The sequence below is a fragment of the Schistocerca gregaria genome, chromosome 2 (assembly GCF_023897955.1).
Source record: "Schistocerca gregaria isolate iqSchGreg1 chromosome 2, iqSchGreg1.2, whole genome shotgun sequence".
Lineage (NCBI taxonomy): Eukaryota > Metazoa > Arthropoda > Insecta > Orthoptera > Acrididae > Schistocerca > Schistocerca gregaria.
In genome coordinates this window covers 779,303,585-779,324,282 of record NC_064921.1, presented here as the reverse complement: position 1 = coordinate 779,324,282, position 20,698 = coordinate 779,303,585, and the positions used below count along the sequence as shown (strand labels likewise).

Genomic DNA, 20,698 nt, shown 5'->3' with positions numbered 1-20,698 from the left:
CACACAACGATTTTTCAGTCTGGAGACATGAATATCTCTCCACTGGTTAAGTTAAAACATTGCAATTGGTATGATTGTTTTTAGAAAAGTGTCCTCTACGAAATTGTCTATTACACAAAATACCCTAAATTCAAAAATAACCAGGCAAATTACCTCCAAAGTTTGGTGTCTGAATCTTTAAAAATCCACTTTTTAGGCCCAAAAATAACAAACAAGGAGTGATTTATGAGTGTATGTTTTTCCCTTATAGTTAGATATCATACACTACTAGCCTCATATAGAGCAAGAACACTTACAAATGTTTCCTGAATTTTTTTATTAGTTTTTTTAATTTGAAAATTTTCCTTTTTTTTTTGTAAAGTTTGGGATTAGTTATCTCAGGTGGGACTGAATATATAAACATGATTTGTGCACAGGTTGTATACTTATATAATAACAACATACTGTAAAAACCTCAGCATTGATGTCCGACTCTGATCGAAGATGATAAGTTTTGAAAATGAGGAGGTAATTCACATTACTCTATGTCTGATCTTATGGCTGTTGCCTATTCATGTGTGATATTGGCGGGATATAATCAGTTATTATTGAAGTAAGGTACTGAATTATAAACAAAGTGGAAACATCACTGCTTTTCTTATTAATGTTAAAGTCTCAGAAGTATAAAAAGTTACTAACTGAAGAGAAGCTGAATATGAATCTGTTGACCGTACAGTAAAGCTTGCAACAGGCAGCAGGCAAAAGACACAAAGAAACAAATATTGTTATTAATGAAAACTAAAAACTGTACCAATATAGTAAAAGAAAATTAGATAGTACTAATTATGATAGTAAAACTCATGACTCTATTTGAGGTGTATTGTCTGCAAATGACAGCAATAATTAAAATTTGAAATTAGTTAAGAAGTATGCTAATGTGTACACTGTATTTAAAACGCCATTTTTTTAGGGCTACCAATATTGTGAAAAATGAGCAGGATTGTAACAACTCAAAAGCTTGTAACTTTTTTTTTTCCGTCTGGGCAAAAAGTAGAAATGGAGCCTTTGAAGATAACGCAAATGATTATTTTGGACGGTATAAAAGAAAATATTCAGGCAGTGAAATGAGGAATTGATTACATGCAAATGTCATATGAAATTTATGAGAGTTGGTAAAGCACAGGTGCGGAGCGTGCAGTCACCTCGGGGCCAGATCTGTCGTGATAGAAAAAAGTGTAATGTAGAAACTAGTAAGTAAGCATTTAGATATTTAAGATGTTGTTGTTATTGTGGTCTTCAGCCCTGAGACTGGTGTGATGCAGCTCTCCATGCTACTCTATCCTGCGCAAGCTTCATCTCCCAGTATCTACTGCAGCCTACATCCTTCTGAATCTGCTTAGTTTATTCATCTTTTGGTCTGCCTCTACGATTTTTACCCTCCATGCTACCCTCCAGTACTAAATGGGTGAACCATTGATGTCTCAGAATGTGTGCTACCGTCCGATCTTTTCTTCTAGTCAGGTTGTGCCACAAATTCCTCTTCTCTCCAGTTGTATACAGTACCTCCTCATTAGTTATGTGATTTACCCATTGAATCTTCAACAGTCTTCTGTAGCACCACATTTCGAAAGCTGCTATTCTCTTTTTGTCTAAACTATTTATCGTCCACGTTTCACTTCCATATATGGCTACACTCTATACAAATACTTTCAGAAACGACTTCCTGACATTTAAATCTATACTCGATGTTAACAAATTTTTCTTCTTCAGAAACGCTTTCCTTGCCATTGCCAGTCTACATTTTATATCCTCTCTGCTTCGACCATCATCAGTTATTTTGCTCCCCAAATAGCAAAACTCACAACCATGTCTCACTCCCTTCCCAACCACTGCTTCTCTTTCATGTCCCTCGACTCTTATAACTGCCATTTGGTTTCTATACAAATTGTAAATAGTCTTTCGCTCCCTATATTTTACCCCTGCCACATTCAGAATTTGAAAGAGAGTGTTCCAGTCAACATTGTCAAAAGCTTTCTCTAAGTCTACAAATGCTACAAACGTAGGTTTGCCTTTCCTTAATCTAGCTTCTAAGATAAGCCGTAGGGTCAGTATTGCGTCACGTGTTCCAATATTTCTATGGGATCCAAACTGATCTTTCCCGAGGTCGGCTTCTACTAGTGTTTCCATTTGTCTGTAAAGAATTCGCGATAGTATTTTGCAGCCGTGACCTATTAAACTGATAGTTCGGTAATTTTTACATCTGTCAACACATGCGCTGAACATGACCTAGTCATTGGAGGCACATTGTTTCCACATCGTAACTGCCATAAGATAACATGTGTTTCTCCAGACCATGTTACCGAAAATCAAATAGACCACATAGTCATAAGCCGCAAGTTCCGACACTCTATGTTAGACGTCAGAAATAGAAGAGGGGCAGACGTTGAAAGTGACCACCACCTAGTTTTGGTGGAATTTAGACTGAAGATAGTGGCAAATAGAACCAAGCTCAATCATAGGTGCAAGAAAACAAAGGTGGCAAGATTAAAAGACCAACAGATCAAAGAAACATTTGCCCTTGAACTACAAAACAGATTCCAGGTCCTCTCTGAAGAAAACTTTATGGAAGAGGGAATTGAAACACGCTGGCAAAAAATCAAGAACAGTTATTTAGATGTGGGAGAAAAAATCTTAGGATTTAAGGCACATCAAAGGAAGGAATGGATCTCCGATGCTAAGTGGAATGAAATCAGCCACAGGAAAGAACTAAAACTTAAATTAAATTTTTGTAAGACAAGAGGGAAGAGCGAAGTGCATAAAGAATACATGGAGGCAAACAAAAAAGTGAAAACATTTCTATGTCGAGATAAAAGGAAATGGATAGATGAGCAAGCAAAATTAGCAGAAGAGGCAGCAAGACAAGGAAATATGAAAGAGCTCTACAACATTACCAAACGGTTGTCAGTGAAGAACTTCGGACATGTAGGACCAGTTAAGAACAAGAATGGTGTGATGCTTACAACTCAACAGGCACAGCTACAGAGATGGGAGGAGCACTTCAGGGAACTGTTAAATTGTGAAGACAACCAAGAGGAACAGGTAAGAGATGTTCCAGAGGAAGTTGAAGAAGATAAAGATATAAATTTGCAGTGCCCCACGATGGACCAAATTAGGATTGCCTTGAAAACACTATAATAATAAAAAAAAAAATATATACAGAGGCTCCAGGCTTAGACAACATAGCACCAGAGCTCTTAAAAGCCGATATTGAAAGTACTGTTAAAATGCTCCATCCTTTGCTGAAGCATATTTGGCTTGAAGAGAAATCTCCAAAGGAGTGGAAAAATGGCTTGGTGGTAAAGCTCCCAAAAAAGGGAAATTTGTCAGACTGTAATAACTGGTGTGGTATTACATTGTTGTCAGCGCCCAGTAAGGTCCTCACCAGAATTATTTTAAACAGAATTAAAGAATCCCTTGAAAAGCGACTTCGTAAAGAACAGGCCCCTTTTAGGGCACAATGCAGCTGTGTTGATCTTATTAACAATCTTAGGATCATCTTAGAGCAAAGGAATTCCAAGCAACCGTCTACCTGGCATTCATTGATTTTCAAAAGGCCTTCGATTCCATGAAACATAAAGTGCTCTGGCAGATGTTGCGGAAGTATTACATACCACAGAAGATCTTGAACATCATAAAAGATCTATATTATGGCTACGAATGCTGTGTACTCCACAAGGGAAATATGACAGAGCCCATAAAAGTAACAACTGGAGTCCGGCAGGGTTGCATTTTGTCACCAACACTTTTTATACTCATCCATTGGAACTTTAGGGAACAAAGTCTAGAGAAAGTCCACTCATACATGTAAGTACCTTCTCAGAAATTCCAGTCACCATCCCAAACAGGAAAGAGTGATCGAAACATTGGTGCACCATGCAAAAAGAATATTTGAAACAGAAACTTGATCATTTCAAACCTGCCTTGAAAAGAAATGGTGACTCTGATGAAAAGATACATAGGGCATGCCACCCTAAAATATCTGGCACTTCTAGTTAGAGAGAACCAACTAAAGAGACTTCCCCTCTCATTTACGCAAAACAGCCATACATTGCCTGAGCAGAGTACTGAGAAGAGAAGTGAGTAAACCAGCAAGGAAGGTGCACATATATTGGAACATTGCAAAGGACCTCTGCCCACTGCTTGCCACAGCAGGAGTATGTCAAATCCCTTGCACATGCAGCCAAGTGTGCATAGTAACTGCAAAAAGAAGCATTAACACCCACCTCAAGGAAAACAAGAGCAACCAAATAAAAATAATGATCAAAGTCATTTTGTTAAAGATTTAAAATTAAAAAATTTCAAAGCACCATACAAGATTTAAACCCACAACTGTTGGTGTAGGGTTATGCTACACAACCAGTTTCTGTTTTTAAAGGTATGTAGGATCATGTGAAATTCCGAATGCCCAGCCCCCCCCCCCCCCTCCCTCCAATTACTTGCATATGAGGGCCACCAGGATGAATGGCTGCAACAAGGTGTGAGTCCACTGACCTTAATCTACCTCACCATATAGATGGTTTCTCCACCACCAGGGACCTCTTCTTGTTAGTTTTCAATAGATATTAATGTTTGAGGAAAAGAGAAACTGACAAATAAGCGGAAGTGGAAACCAGTGTGGTAAGCTTTCAGTAAAGTATAAAAGAGCAGTTGGCATAAACTAGGACTAGATCTTAGTCTGTGCTCCCAACCAGACCCCGTACTCTTCTCCCAACAATACCTGTCGGTCCTAATCATTGGGAAGATGTATTTCATGAAGCAGGGGATTGTTCAACCAATTGAATGCTTTTACCACACAAAAATATTAAGTGAGAATGAATTTCTATATAATTGTATGTTGACTACATAGTAATTTGAGGCAGAATAGTGGCTCAGTAGCAGTGTGGAACGTCATAACCAAACCATGCAAAAAACAGCAGCAGGAGCTAATAGTGGGCTCTGATTCTAAGACAATAAATGTTGCTGCCAGGCAGAAGATTAAAACTGAAGGTGAGGTGTCAAAAAGTTTTGTTAAATTACAGGTTCTGAGAATACAGACTTCTATCTGTAATTGGCTCGTACACTTCCATAAGATTGGTGTTGTGCGTTATGATAGCACAGCCATCTGGAAGGTGAGTACTAGTTCAGTCTGAGAAGAAATGATTTAAAAATTCTTTGGGTGGTTGCTAAAAAAAATCTTTAGATGGTTAATTTAAATTAACTGATTGCAGTACTGTTGTGATAGTTCAGATAACTCTGCAATGGAAAAATTAGTGCTGATGTGGCTGCAGGAATTGCTCCCAAACATTTTACAGGAAGTGTAACAACAGTTTTGAAAAATATGGTTCTGCCTCTGAAATAAGATATAGTCAAATGCATTGTCTGAAAGAATTGGAGGAGGGAAAGAAATTGTCTTGCTTGTTAACTGATTAAAACATCTTGAGAGGTATATTGTACAGTATCCCATCTTGGAGAAGTTTGAAGAGACTTAATGTTACAACAAAAGTAAAAAGAAAGTTAGTCTCTAATGTGAAACATTACCTGTAAGATACTACCATAGATCCATTACAGTGATTAACAAAATATCCTGTGATTGCTAAGTAAATGTTTCACAGTTAATACTAGCAGTCTTGATATATGTATTAATTTCACTAGCATATTGTGAAGTATTTAGAGTGGAGTACTAGTTAAGGCTAGTTATGTAAAGTAAATTAGTTAACTTACATCAGTTTTGAATGTCCCTTCATTTGTAACTGATGTTATTTATTTCCTTTTCAGTTTGTTTCGGAGATGTTCCTCGAAAGCAAAGTCATTCTGTGCCTTGCTTTGATGTCACTCGTCTCTGGAAGCGACACTCTGCCTCCGACATGCGATAGCAACATATACTGCTATGGAGAATTGCTCCACACAGTGCAGATGGCATCAATTTTCTCCGATTCGAAAACATTCGTGGACATGAAATTGAAATATCCTCCAAATGAGACACTCCAACGTTTTGATGAAATGATGAATCGAACAAAGAAAAATCCTACACGTTTTGATATTGAAGTTTTTCTAAATGATACATTTGAACCAGCAGGCTCTGAATTTGAGGAGTGGGATCCAGAAGATTGGGTTGAGCATCCTGCATTTCTTGACAGAATCCATGATCCAGATTTGCGTGACTGGGCTAGAAAATTGAATTTGTTGTGGAAGTTCTTGGGCAGAAAGATAAGAACTGATGTGAAAAATAATCCTGATCATTATTCAATTATATATGTGCCAAATCCTGTAATTGTCCCTGGAGGGCGATTCAGAGAGTTCTACTATTGGGATTCTTACTGGATTGTAAGGGGCCTTTTGGTGTCGCAGATGTATAATACTGTTAAGGGCATGTTACATAATTTATTATCAATTGTTGACCTTTATGGATTTATTCCAAATGGCGGCAGAAAATATTATGCTATGCGTTCACAGCCTCCACTACTTATTCCTATGATAAAAAGTTATGTTGATGAGACAAAGGATATTGACTTTGTCAAGGAACATATTGTCACCATGGAGAAAGAGTTTCAACATTGGATGGTCAATCACACCATCAAAATAGAAAAAGATGGTGTTCAGTATAAATTGGCGAGATACTTTGATCTGTCCTCAGGACCTCGACCTGAGTCATACAGAGAGGATTACACAAGTGCCCAAATATTCAGAACAGCAGAAGAAAAGGAAGCGTTCTATTCAGAGCTAAAAACTGCTGCTGAATCAGGTTGGGATTTTTCAACTAGATGGTTTATTTTGAATGCAACAAATAAGGGTAATCTTACAAATCTTAAAGTGAGGTACATTATTCCTGTAGACTTAAATTCAATAATATTTTGGAATGCAAAGATACTTTCTGATTTTTTTATGAATGTTGTTAATGACACAGAAAAGTCTAGTATGTATGAAGAAATTGCTGAACAGTGGAAGGAAGCAGTGACCAAAGTTTTATGGCATGAGGAAGTTGGTGCTTGGTTGGATTACGACACAATCAATGAGATCAAGAGAGATTATTTCTACCCTTCAAATCTGGCACCATTGTGGACAGGCTGCTACTATCAAAGTGATATGACTAGTGATCGTGTGGCAAAAATTATGAAATACTTGGAGAAATCGCAAATTATGACAAATCAAGGTGGTATACCTACGACAATGGAGCACAGTGGTGAACAGTGGGACTATCCAAATGCTTGGCCCCCTCTTCAGTATATAATGATCATGGGCCTGAACGCTACTGGAGATGACTGGGCGAAAGCACTGGCACTAGAGTTGACAGAGAGGTGGGTACATTCCAACTATAAAGCTTTTAATTCATCAGAAGCAATGTTCGAAAAGTATGATGCAACTGTCCCTGGAGGTTATGGAGGTGGTGGAGAGTATGAGGTACAGCTTGGGTTTGGTTGGACAAATGGCATTATACTGGAATTTCTTGATAAATATGGTGACATACTGCAGCCCGAAGACCAGTTCAACATACAGGCTGCTAGACTGGCAGGTGTAGGCATCATGTCAGCAGCAACAAATCTTGTTTTAGTCTGTCTTTCAGTGGCATTTCTGTTAAGTATATGATTTTTCTTTTAGGGTATTGAAATTAATATGGCCAAATGTGACAGTAAGGATTTTTTTCTCCAAATTCTGTACAAAGGAATGTTAGAAGCATCCATAAAAAGCCTTGTCGGTTTTAAAAATGTTGCTACTCTTCCTCCTCAAATGAGAATGTTTGTGTCACTTGCGTATAAGTGTTAATTTATTATTTCTGAAGATCGTGTGTTCATCTGTCTTAAATTATGTGGAGACTTGTTAATATTGTTGGTTTATGTTTTCCTTTGTCTGTTGTCAGCAGCTAAGAATTGAGCTATTTTGCCCGTCAACAAAGTATTTGTTACATGTCAAAGGTGATGTTCACAATTGCTATTTGTTGATTTGATAAATCATAGGTGATATGAGTTTAATTCCTCTTATATGTCCTATGTCAAACTATGTTATTTATGCCATTGTTTAACTGGCTCAAAATTTGTCACCTCAGCTGTTACTACTGTGATGTAGTCATAATTTTAATATATCTTGGAAACTGCAGGTCTAATATGGCCTACATACAAATTCAGGAAAGTTAATTTTTTGCTGAAAAATTGATGCTAATAATAAATCTGAACAGCATTTGTGGACTAAGTTAGTGTATTTATTGTGGTGCTTGTCGGTTTAATGCATTCTGATAAATATGTTAGTTATGTTCAGTTTGGAGGAAATGAGGAGGTGGCAAATTGTGATCAGTATTATATCCCAGTCATAAGATGCCCAATTTTGCCCCAGACTTCTGGTAAATAGTATTTCCCCATACCAAACTTGGTTATTCAAGTGAAAAGGCACAAAATCGCAATCTAAAAGCTTCTGTATCAACTCAAATAATGGCATCCTTTTTCCATGCACACACACATGAAGTGAAGCTAGACAAGGCCATCTGTTAAGATAAATGATAAAGACAGCCTCGCAGAGTTAGAAATAGACAGAGTAATACTTGCGGCTGCAGTGTTCTCAGATAATGGGATGCTTGCTGCATGTGGGAGTAATGGTGGGAGGGGAGACAAGGTTGTTATTAGCACCAGACAATGTCACTTGCTTTAGATTCATTGGTTAGTCTGTAGCATGTGCTTTGTAAAGAAACTTTTTTCCTTCCCCATCCTCTCCTGAGGAAGTGAAATAATAATTACTTGCCAGTATTTCAGTAGATATTTTTGTGTTAATGATTGTTTATGTACTGTTGCCCTGACATGAGAAATGTACCCTTGTGTTCTGACTGTCTACAGTTTTATTTATTTTATTGCCAGCTGGCAGGTATTATCTACTCTCAAAAGACAAAATGCCTGTATTTAGCCTCCCGGAGGTATGTTTTACACCTCAGCAATCGTTGCCTTTGAATAGCAGAGTTTTTAAGTATTAATACAGAAGTCGACTGTTTATGCTGTCGTCATTATGCAAGATTTCTTTTATGATGTGTTGTCTTTTCTTTGTATTTATTTTCCATGTAAATATTTCACAGATATATTTAGAGACGATGCTCAAATTATATAATTATTTAAGAAGAAAAATTGGGGGTCAAGCTTGCTTGGTATAGGTATCAGTTTATACTTACCTCTATTCTTCACTCCACTTTTTATACCATTAGTTTTGCCTTGAACAAAATTAATACCTTAAAATATTATCTCAGAGTTGTTTCATATTAGTATAGGTCTGAAACTGAAAACAGTTGTATGTAACATTATTTTTATTAAAAAATTGTGGCATTAATTCCTTGTATGCATGTGAATTTCATGTATGTGAAATTCATATGGACACTTCCTTTCTTTATTTATTTTTTTAAATTGAAAAGATGGATGTTATTTTGAACACCACATACAGTCAGTTTTATAATTTCTTTGTTTGTGTAACTGAAGTTTAATACAGCGGTATAGAACACTTTTAGTTCTAAATATTTGCAGTCCATATAAATGACCAAAAACATTACACAAGTGTGTTGCAAGTGATAAATAATGTGAGATACAAATTTTACATTGAATAAATGTATATTTTTGTGCAATATTAAAGTGAAAGTTATCAAAATTATACATGTTGAATAATCACTATGTAATTTAAGTTGATAATGATGCTGGGTAGAATGACAGTAATTCAAAGTATCCTGTCTATTGAAACTTACTGTTTAATGTGCTACCATGAGGAGCAGAAATGAACTCTACAAACTGCTGTAATCATCTAAAGATCATGTTCCAAAATGTTACCTTTTTTATTTTTTTATTAGTCACTTGAGTCCCCATCTCAGAGTTTCTCGTAAGGAGAGTCAGCAGTTTGTAGTGTTAAAACCTGAATATTCAGTTGTACTGTGTGCCTTAATCTCAACTTCAAATGGAATGTATGTAATAAGCAATTTGTGGTAGTAACAAGCTAGTGTATGGATGATGGTTATTGCTCTAATGTGGTGTTTCTTTTCTTTGAGTTCTGACTGAACTTCTATCTTCTAAAAATGACAGAAGAAATTCTGGTTCCTACTTAAAGCTAATTTGTACATACTTAAACTTTAAAAGTATTGAAATATGTTCTTACCAGTTTAATTTTGCCTGTTGAGCTAAGTACACAGGTGTCAAGTTTATTTCTTGTTTCATCAAAAACCATGTTAACTGCCTGTTGTGCTGTGTGAATTCTTTTTTAGAGTAGTAACCAGTCCCCCATTTTAGTGCTTTGCCCCCATGAATATCAAGCTTATAAGCGAGGGGAAAAAAATTGTGCCTGCTTGAAACACTGAATAGATGAACACCAATAACGTGACTCCATGACCCAGTGTTGTAGGTAACATCCTCTCTAATTTCAAGTTTTTTTTTTTTTTTTTTTTTTTAGTATCTTCCTCTTGCTCTAAGGGCCAAAAGAATACTTGGTTCTAAAAACTTGAAATTTTCTCAACTTTCAGTATTTGATTTTCAATCTGATATTACCCTTCAAACAAGTAAGTTGAAGTTTCAGTTTATTACCTACGGTTGGATGCTGTTAAGGAAAGTTCAACTAAAAACAAAATGTTTAATGAGCTATTTCCTCATAAGCTCAGTGGCTACTACCAATAGAATACTGAGTGCACATAAAAGCTCGAAATGTGGTAATATCACCAGTTTATGAACAGCTTGCAGTGTTTTAAATTTCAAAGAATACTTATTCTCTGTAGTAATATGTAGCCATGATATTTTGTTTGTGAAGAATTATTTACAGAATTTATTACAATGAAATATAGTCATTCTGAATGAAATTTTACAGTTGACAATGAAATGTGTTGTTGGATTGTCCAAGGATAGTAGAGAGAAGCAGACTTGGATCGTATTTTGTAGTGAATATTAAATATTGGTATCTTACTTTCACTGCAATTTGCTGCTTCTTGAATTCACAGGGTTTTACTTGGAACTGTAGAGTCCAACTATCTCTCTGCTATTGTGAGTAATCTGTAGTGTCACATTATTTTCCTAGAGACTGCTAGTTCTAAACTGCTAGAACAACAACATCTGTTGAGTTAGTAATGGGAGATGGAAGATTTTGGGCTGACTATAAAGTTCAGTTTTGCAGTGTGGTGGATTGTATGAAAATTCCACTGTGCTTGAGACAATGCTCAGAATTAAGTGCTGCTCTCTGTTGTCATCCCAAAAACCAGTAGCTCATGCACCATTTCATTGGAGATTGCCTTGTCTTCTCTTTGGCATTAGTATATCTCAGTTTCACTGTAGTCTTGATCTTACAGGGAAGTATGTAAATCCTTATAGATTTGAGGTAGCTCTTTTCACTACTTAGGCACTCTTTATGTGGAATGAATATGAATTCTTCCAGAGAGAGTAAATTGCTGCTTTTTAGGGGCCGTACTCCTAAACCTTTCTTGCAACACCTGTGATTTTTCCAAGTAAAGTCTGTTTTATTATCAAATCATTTCTGAAAAATCACTGCACTCTTCTGTGTATAGTCTCTGTGTACCATTCTGAGTTGTCCTACACAAATCTATCAAGCAGAAAATATGACATTGCTTCAAAATAGCTCCAGAATGTCACTTATATTCATGGTCCACTTAAAATTATTTTGTAGCAACAAAAGTTTCTGCTGGTGTTGGTGGTCATTCTGTATCTTCATCTAATGAGTCAATATTTGACGGTATATAAACCAGTTGTAAGTCTGTGTATGATCTCAAGTGTAATTACCAACTGTTTGCTTCAACATTTTAAGTTTCTTTATTACAAGTCTGTGAAGCCTGGAACTTAGTCAGACCTGCTGTCCTCTCACAGCAGGCATCACACATTTTTTGTGCAAAAAACACAGTTTTGAAAATATATCTAAAAATTATGATCACATAAGCTAAAAAGTTAATTAAATCATTCCTCATGGACTGTGTTGTTAAGTGTTTGTCAGTGGCTACTTGTTGTGCAGGCTTGTGTGTATAATGCAGATGTCAAGGCTTTATGGATGGTGCCTTATGACTTAAGTGTGCAGTTGTTTCACCTGATGTGGTGCAACTGGATATGGTTACAGATCAGGTGCAATCTGCCTTTAACATAATTTGTTCCAAGTACTTCATTCAGACTTATAAGTTTTTGCCTGTAGCATATTGGATAGGTTGCCGATAGCCACATATATTTGGCTATCTTAATTTTTGCTCCCAAATGGTAAAATTTAATAACTGTGTTAATTTGCACATTGGCTGGACAGGGTACTGATTCCAGGTTTTACCTTCTTATGCACTGGACTCTGTTGTATGACTGATTACTGGGGCTAAAGAGAAGAGGCATTCAAGGAACAGCTTGCCACACTTTGTAACGTCGTATGCAGAATTCTAGGTTTAATGTAGGCATGAAAGAATTAATCCAGTGCTAAGCAGCCCAAATTGACATACTTGCTGCCACTAAAAATTCATGATTCCTTGAAGAAAAGAAACAATTTTTTGTTTATACTACAGATTGTTACAGTTGATTAAATGTAAGGAGTTTCTTGTGTATTTTTGTGTTATGAAAATTTTGATAGTTTAGCAGTATGAGCAATCAGTGATAAAGAAAATAAGAAATATCTGTGATATTTTTATTGATGTACACAAAGTAAGCATTTCTTAAATGTAACATTCCATTAGCACATGGAGCAGTATTCTGCCAAATAAAGCTTGACTGCATGCTGTGCTTTGGAGATTGGTTCCTGATTCTCAACACCCCCCCCCCCCCCCTCCCACCAACACACACATACAAAAGAATTCATGCAGCAGAAGAACTGATAGTAATTTTGGCTGTGAACTTGATTTAGATAGTTCCTTTCCTACTATTTCAGTAGTAGTATTATTATAAATTATGTTCACTGACAGATATTTTTTTCTGTTTTCACTGACTATTTTAAACTTGCATTTGTTTATATGTGTATTTTCTTTTATCTTTTGACTGTATAGTGTGCAATAAACACTCTAAAATGTTTCAATATATTTTCATTATTATTTTTTATCTTATGTTTCTAAATACCCCACAAAATTTGTTGCAGCTGTCTTTGTGCTAATGTGTTAGTGCTACTTTTTTCATCTCGGGAGAAAAATATTCACAGAAATGTTCTTGGGAAAAAGTAAGGGCACAACAAAATTAAAGCATAAGAAGTACCCGAGTATGAAATGCAGAATAACATAATGTATAGCCATTTGAAAGATGCTACCTTTGGAATATCCACACAAAGAAGTGCACAAACACAGTTTTACCAATGTAATCATTTCACGGGTTCTGATTGAAGACTGAGGGTGTTGACTGCTTCACCAGTCTCAAATTTGAATGATAATTTGTAGAGAACAACACTGTAACAAGACAGATGGGAAGTAATGGTTTGTTTCCAGGTTTTAAATATGTACATTAGTTCCTTGAGGACTGGTGAGAGCAAAGAAAGCAACATCTAGAGGTTAAAAGTACACAACCCCTGGCTACAATTGCAAAGAGTTTTTCCCATGTATCTTTGAGTTGGATATTATTGTGGTGTAATGTTTGATTTTTCCCAGAGCTAAATAATATAACTAGATGTTGGACTGGTCAATTAAAAGGCAGCTAAGAAAGAAATGTAGTTGACTTAAAATTTGAGTTGCATGTTGTGTGTATGGCTGAGTCACACTGTAGAAGAATTGGCATTTAAGTATGCTTTCTGAAGCTGTTCAAATTTTGTTGGATTATGTGTTGACATAATTTGCTTTTACAGTAATGTAGGTTTTGCTACTGACAACCAGTGTCTGTTGGACATTGTTTATTCCTCACATGCCAGTATAATAAATATTTTCTTACTTTGGATGAAGTTACAATTTCGACAACATTTCTCTTCAGCAATTTCAATGATGAATTTGTTGTTGATTTTCTTTTTTATCCTGAATACAGTAAGAGTACAAATGCCTTCCGAAGGTAAGAAGAGGCCAGCCTTAGTGGTTATTTTTAATTTTGAAAGTTTCCTAACAGAATTTTCCATTTTATGTAGAACTTGCCAATCACATTGTCTTACATTTGATGTTTATGCCTGTGTTTTATAAAGCCATAATGTTTCCTTACTGTTTAAGAGCCTACTCATGGCAAAATGTAAATATATCGTTGACTTGTATGCTGAAAGTCTATCTGTTCTTAATACAGTATGAATCCCTGAACCAACTATAAGTTACACTTTTTCTAAACAAGTGCATCTGGAGGTGCATATGTTTGTAACCTGTGTACAAAATCTGATGAAACATTTCTTAATCAGTGTAATGATACTTTATTCCCTGTCAGTAAGTATTTCATTATCTTTCATGAATTTAATCATAACTCAGTATACCTACCATATAAGTACTGGATTAATTTGATCTACAAACATACTTACAATTTCATTTCTGCTGTTAACACTTCAAATTAGTTCAGATTACTTTAGCTGAAAAACTTTACTATAGTCTTCTTTCTGTACAATGTAAACTAGGAAAACATTTAATTTTTCCTTATTATTTCTCCATTTGAAAAATTTTTCTGTGTTATTTCTCCATTTGGAGGAGTTTGATGTGATGAATTCATTCTGTCTTATCTTGTTTGTGAAACTATTGCATTTATTTCTATTTAGCTACATTATTTTTATAATCTTTGAATTTCTGTTAAATATGTAATATTGTTTCTGTATATTGAGCAAGCAGTAAAGGAAACAAAAGAAAAATTCAGAGTAGGTATTAAAATTCATGGAGAAGAAACAAAAATTTGAGGTTCGCCGATGACATTGTAATTCTGTCAGAGACAGCAAAGGACCTGGAAGAGCAGTTGCACGGAATGGACAATGTCTTGAAAGGAGGATATAAGATGAACATCAACAAACGCAAAATGAGGGTAATGGAATGTAGTCAAATTAAATCAGGTGATGCTGCGGGAATTAGATTAGGAAATGAGACACTTAAAGTAGTAAAGGAGTTTTGCTATTTAGGAAGGAAAATAACTGATGACGGTCGAAGTAGAGAGGATATAAAATGTAGACCGGCAATGGCAAGGAAAGCGTTTCTGAAGAAGAGAAATTTGTTAACATCGAGTATAGATTTATGTATCAGGAAGTCGTTTCTGAAAGTATTTGTATGGAGTGTAGCCATGTATGGAAGTGAAACATGGACGATAAATAGTTTGGACAAGAAGAGAATAGAAGCTTTCGAAATGTGGTGCTACAGAAGAATGCTGAAGATAAGGTGGATAGATCATGTAACTAATGAGGAGGTATTGAATAGGATTGGGTAGAAGATAAGTTTGTGGCACAACTTGACTAGAAGAAGGGATCGGTTGGTAGGACATGTTTTGAGCCATCAAGGGATCACAAATTTAGCATTGGAGGGCAGCGTGGAGGGTAAAAATCGTAGAGGGAGACCAAGAGATGAATACACTAAGCAGATTCAGAAGGATGTAGGTTGCAGTAGGTACTGGGAGATGAAGAAGCTTGCACTGGACAGAGTAGCATGGAGAGCTGCATCAAACCAGTCTCAGGACTGAAGACCTCAACAACAACAACTACTACTACTACTTTGTTTTTCCTGCATGTAGGCTGAAAGCCTTTCTTCTGTTTCACTTATATTTCCTGTCCGCCCCCCGGTAACTGAGTGGTCAGCACGACAGACTGTCAGTCCTAAGGGCCTGGGTTCGATTCCCGGCTGGGTCGGACATTTTCTCCATTCAGGGACTGGGTGTTGTGTTGTCCTAATCATTTCATCCTCATTGACACGCAAGTCACCGAAGTGGCGTCAAATCGAAAGACTTGCACCAGGAGAAGGGTCTACCCGACGGGAGAACCTAGCCACACAACATTTACCATTTACTTATATTTCCTCAAATTTTTTCATGTTTAGGATTCTTCTGGTTTAGACTCCTAACAATTTTTACACAATTAGACCATGCCATTATCTTTGGTTCTTATTTCATTACCACGCACACAGTTTCTCTACTATTCCCACTACAATTTCTCTTACCACTTTTAATGTTTTTCAGCAGCAAGTTACTTTGGTGCTTCTTCTACAATAGTTTTGGAAGTGTTTCCTGGGTTTTATTGTTGACTCAGATGTTTAAATGTCATAATTGTAACAAACAATCTATTTTAGCATGCACTTTTCACCCATACCATAGACAATATACAATTAATAACTGACATCCAATCTATGGTGGCTGAATTTGCATCAGTCCTTTTCAGTTCTACATCTACATACATACATACTCCACAATCCACCATATGGTGCGTGGCGGAGGGTACCTCGTACCACAACTAGCATCTTCTCTCCCTGTTCCACTCCCAAACATAACGAGGGAAAAATGACTGCCTATCTGCCTCTGTACGAGCCCTAATCTCTCTTATCTTATCTTTGTGGTCTTTCTGCAAAATGTAAGTTGGCAGCAGTAAAATTGTACTGCAGTCAGCCTCAAATGCTGGTTCTCTAAATTTCCTCAGTAGCGATTCACGAAAAGAACGCCTCCTTTCCTCTAGAGACTTCCACCTGAGTTCCTGAAGCATCACGTGATGATCAAACCTACCAGTAACAAATCTAGCAGCCTGCCTCCGAATTGCTTCTATGTCCTCCCTCGGTCCGACCTGATAGGGATCCCAAACGCTCGAGCAGTACTCAAGAATAGGCCGTATTAGTATCTTTATAAGCAGTCTCCTTTACAGATGAACTACATCTTCCCAAAATTCTATCAATGAACCGAAGACGAATATCTGCCTTCTCCACAACTGCCATTACATGCTTGTCCCATTTCATATCGCTCTGCAATGTTACGCCCAAATATTTAATCGACGTGACTGTGTCAAGCGCTACATTACTAATTGAGTATTCAAACATTATGTGATTCTTTTTCCTATTCATCTGCATTAATTTACATTTATCTATATTTAGAGTTAGCTGACATTCTTTGCACAAATCCTGTCCAAGTCATCTTGTATCCTCCTACAGTCACTCAACGACGACACCTTCCCGTACACCACAGGATCATCAGCAAGCGGCCACACATTGCTATCCATTCTATCCAAAAGATCACTTATGTAGATAGAAAACAACAGCGGACCTACCACACTTCCCTGGGGCACTTCAGATGATACCCTCATCTCCGATGAACACTCACCATCGAGGACAACGTATTGGGTTCTATTACTTAAGAAGTCTTCGAGCCACTCACATACTTGGGAACCATTCCCATATGCTCTACCTTAGTTAGGAGTCTGCAGTGCAGCACAGAGTCAAACGCTTTCCGGAAGTCAAGGAATATGGCATCCGTCTGATACCCTTCATCCATGGTTCTCAAGATATCATGTGAAAAAAGGGTTAGTTGCATTTCGCAGGAGCAATGCTTTCTAAAGCCGTGCTGATGGATGGACAGCAATTTCTCTGCCTCAAGGAAATTCATTATATTCAAACTGAGAATATGTTCGAGAATCCTTCAACAAACCGATGTTAAAGATATTGGTCTGTAGTTTTGAGGATCCATCCTTCTACCCTTCTTATATACAAGCATCACCTGCGCTTTTTTCCAGTTGCTCAGGACTTCAGGTTGGGCAAGAGATTCACGATAAATGCAAGCTAAGTAAGGAGTCAATGCAGTCGAGTACCCTCTGTAAAACCGAGTTGGAATCCCATCAGGACCTGGTGATTTTATTTATTTTCAACCCATTCAGTTGCTTCACAACCCCAGGGATGTCTATCACTATGTCCTCCATACGGGAATCTGTACGAGACTCAAACGGTGGTATGTTTGTATGATCCTCCTGCGTGAAAGATTTCTCAAATGCTAAATTTAAAATTTCAGCTTTCGTTTTGCTGTTTTCCATTGCCAGGCCAGACTGATCAGTGAGTGAGTGGATGGAAGCCTTAGACCAGAATTTCCTTGGGTTTTCAGCAAGATCTTTTGCTAAGTTATGACGGTGTTAGTGGTTGAATGCTTCGCGCAGCGCTCTTTTTTACAGCAGCACGTATCTCTACTAACTTTTGCCTGTCCTCATTCTCCCGATCTTTCTTGCCTTTGCCTTTGCCTTTGCCTTTGCTTCCTGAGCATTCTCCAATTAGTGCTGTTAAACCACGGTGGGTCTTTTCCGTCCGTAACCCACTTTTTTGGTAATTACTTGTCCAATGCGTGAGTTACAATGTGTTTAAAATTTGCCCATAATTCTTCCACGCCCATCGTACCGGAAGTAAATGAAGTTGATTCATTTACTAAGTGGGATGCTAACAACTACTTATCTGCTCTTTCTAGTAAGAATACTCTCCTGGCCTTCTTGACCGACTTTTTAACTTTCATAATCATAATGACAATATCATGATCACTAATCCCTGTCTCAACACTGACACCATCACTGAGGTCCGGTCTGTTCGTGGCTACGAGATCTAAAATATTTCCATTACGCGTTGGCTGTCGATTTAGCTGCTCAAGACAGTTTTCGGATAATGTGTTCAAAAGTAATTCACATGACAGCTTGTTTGTACCACCTGTAATGAATCCATAGTCATCCCAGTCTATACTAGGTAGGTTGAAGTCGCCTCCAACTAATATAGCATGATCCAGGTACTTCTGCGATACAGAATGTAGACTCCCTTTGAATGATTCGAGAACTGCCATGGTGAAACCTGGTGACCGGTAATAACACCACACAATTAACTTTATTTCCCCTAGCCCTGTTAAACATGTCCAGATAACTTCACAATCACACTCTACTTCGACCTCAGTAGACACACTATTTTTGTCAACTGCAATGAAGACACCACCTCCTACGGTGTCTAATCTGTCTTTCTGATACACATTCCAGCCCTCACTAAATATTTCAGAACTTGCTATCTCAGGGTTCAGCCAGGTCTCAGTCTCGAGAATAATTTGGGCGCCACACGCTTCCTGGAGGGCAGTAAATTCAGGAACTTTATTCCGAACACTCTGAAAATTTACTGCTAACATTTTGATAGTTGAAGTGTCTTTACACGGAGCGCGTCCTGATTTCCCTGTCTGCACATCGACTGGGCAGTGTTCATCAGGACACCTCGCACTACTGCCTAGCATAAAAAAAAACCATGCGTACGCCACAAGTAATCTGCTATCTGAGTAGCCGCTTCCTTTGTGTATTGCACCCCTGACCTATCTAGGGGCGTCCAGTTCCCCACCCAATAGTGCAAGTCGAGAGATCTGCAGCCAAGACCATCACAGAGCCTACGAAGCCTCTGGTTGAGACCCTCCACTCGGCTCCAAACTGAAGGACCCCGATCCACACTGGGAACGATGCTGCAAATAGAGAGGTCTGCTTGCACCCCACTTGTGAGGCAAGCGGTCTTCACCAAATCCACCATCCGCCTGTACGAACTGATGATCACCTCAGAACCCAAGCGACAGGCATCACTGGTGCCAATGTGAGCACTACTTGCAGACGACTGCACCCCGTACACTCGATAGCCACAGGCAAGGCCACCTCCACATCTTGCATGAGGCCCCCTGGCAGACAAACAGAGTGCATGTTGGATTTCTTTCCAGCCTTGTATACTATTTCCCTAAGGGGCTCCAACACCTGCCTAACATTGGAGCTCCCAATAACCAGCAAGCCTTTGCCCCCGTGTGCCTGCTCGGGACCTGCTGAAGGAGCGGCCACCTGCCCGCTTACAGGATGAATAGGTGAGGCCAGCCAGCCTCCACATTGGCCCTCCGCCCCGAGCGATGCAAACGCGTTGCAGTCCGCCACTCACCTTGAGGTGAGGGCGGCCCCAACGCGCCGGGTACACTAGAAGGTCTCCCGGCGGCTGAGTCAGTGGACGCACCAAGCGACACCTGGGGTGTCACAAGCGACGCACCAGACCCTCCACCGTTGCTGCACCTCAAGACAGCAGCCTGAAGGCGGATGACCGTGGCCAACAGCACACTCAGCTGCTCCCGAACCGCGGCCAGTTCCTCCTGCGCCCGCGCGCGCACACACACACACACACACACACACACTCTATCCATCCTACTGCGAATATCTAACGACACTGCGAATTTATACTCTACGGCTATCAATAACCAATATTACTCCTCTTAAATATGAGAATATGCAAGGATTTTATGTAATTAAATATGCAAGTGCACAAACACTCAGAAAGAAATTAAGAATCAAACTACAAAACAAATATAAAAGCTAAATATGCGACTCGGTACTGCGCTGCTGCTGCACTGATACTTCAACAGCGGCTGCTCAAGGCTGTTATCCACAATCAAAATGGTTTGTATCCAGAAATCAAAATAATATCTCCTAGATTTCTCACATGATCCCATTATGTATTAGTTAACAGAATCATTTAGACTTGCTGCAGTGTATAGGGTGTAATAATAATAATAATAATAATAATAATAATAATATGCAAAGGATATATTGCTACTCACCTCATAGAGGAGGCACTGAGTTACAGACAGGCACAATGTAAAAGACTGCTAAAATATTACAGCTTTCAGACAAAAAAGCCCTACTCCCACAACAGAAAACGCACAGGCTCAACAACTTTCAAATACATGGCCACTGTCTCTGTGGACTGGTTCCCAACTGTGAGTGCATTAGATGTGAGCAGCAGCAGTCTGCTGGGGTGGCTGATGGGGGTAAGGAAGTGGCTGGCGTGAGAATGGGGAGGGATGGCAGAGAGAAAGTGCGCGTGGAAGGGGGGGGGGTG

The 20,698-nt window shown here is 38.2% G+C and overlaps 1 protein-coding gene across 5 annotated transcripts in view; it reads left to right on the top strand.

Annotated features, from left to right (window-relative positions):
- Positions 1-13,007, top strand: part of LOC126335028 (trehalase-like) — a 29,258-nt gene extending 16,251 nt beyond the window's left edge. For all 5 annotated transcript variants that reach the window (XM_049997873.1, XM_049997872.1, XM_049997870.1 and 2 more), the window contains one exon: positions 5,794-13,007. In XM_049997873.1, the coding sequence (XP_049853830.1) occupies positions 5,806-7,602 (1,797 nt within the window). In that variant the 5' untranslated portion in view covers positions 5,794-5,805 and the 3' untranslated portion in view covers positions 7,603-13,007. The remainder of the gene's footprint in view (positions 1-5,793) is intronic.
- The last annotated feature ends 7,691 nt before the right edge of the window (positions 13,008-20,698 follow it).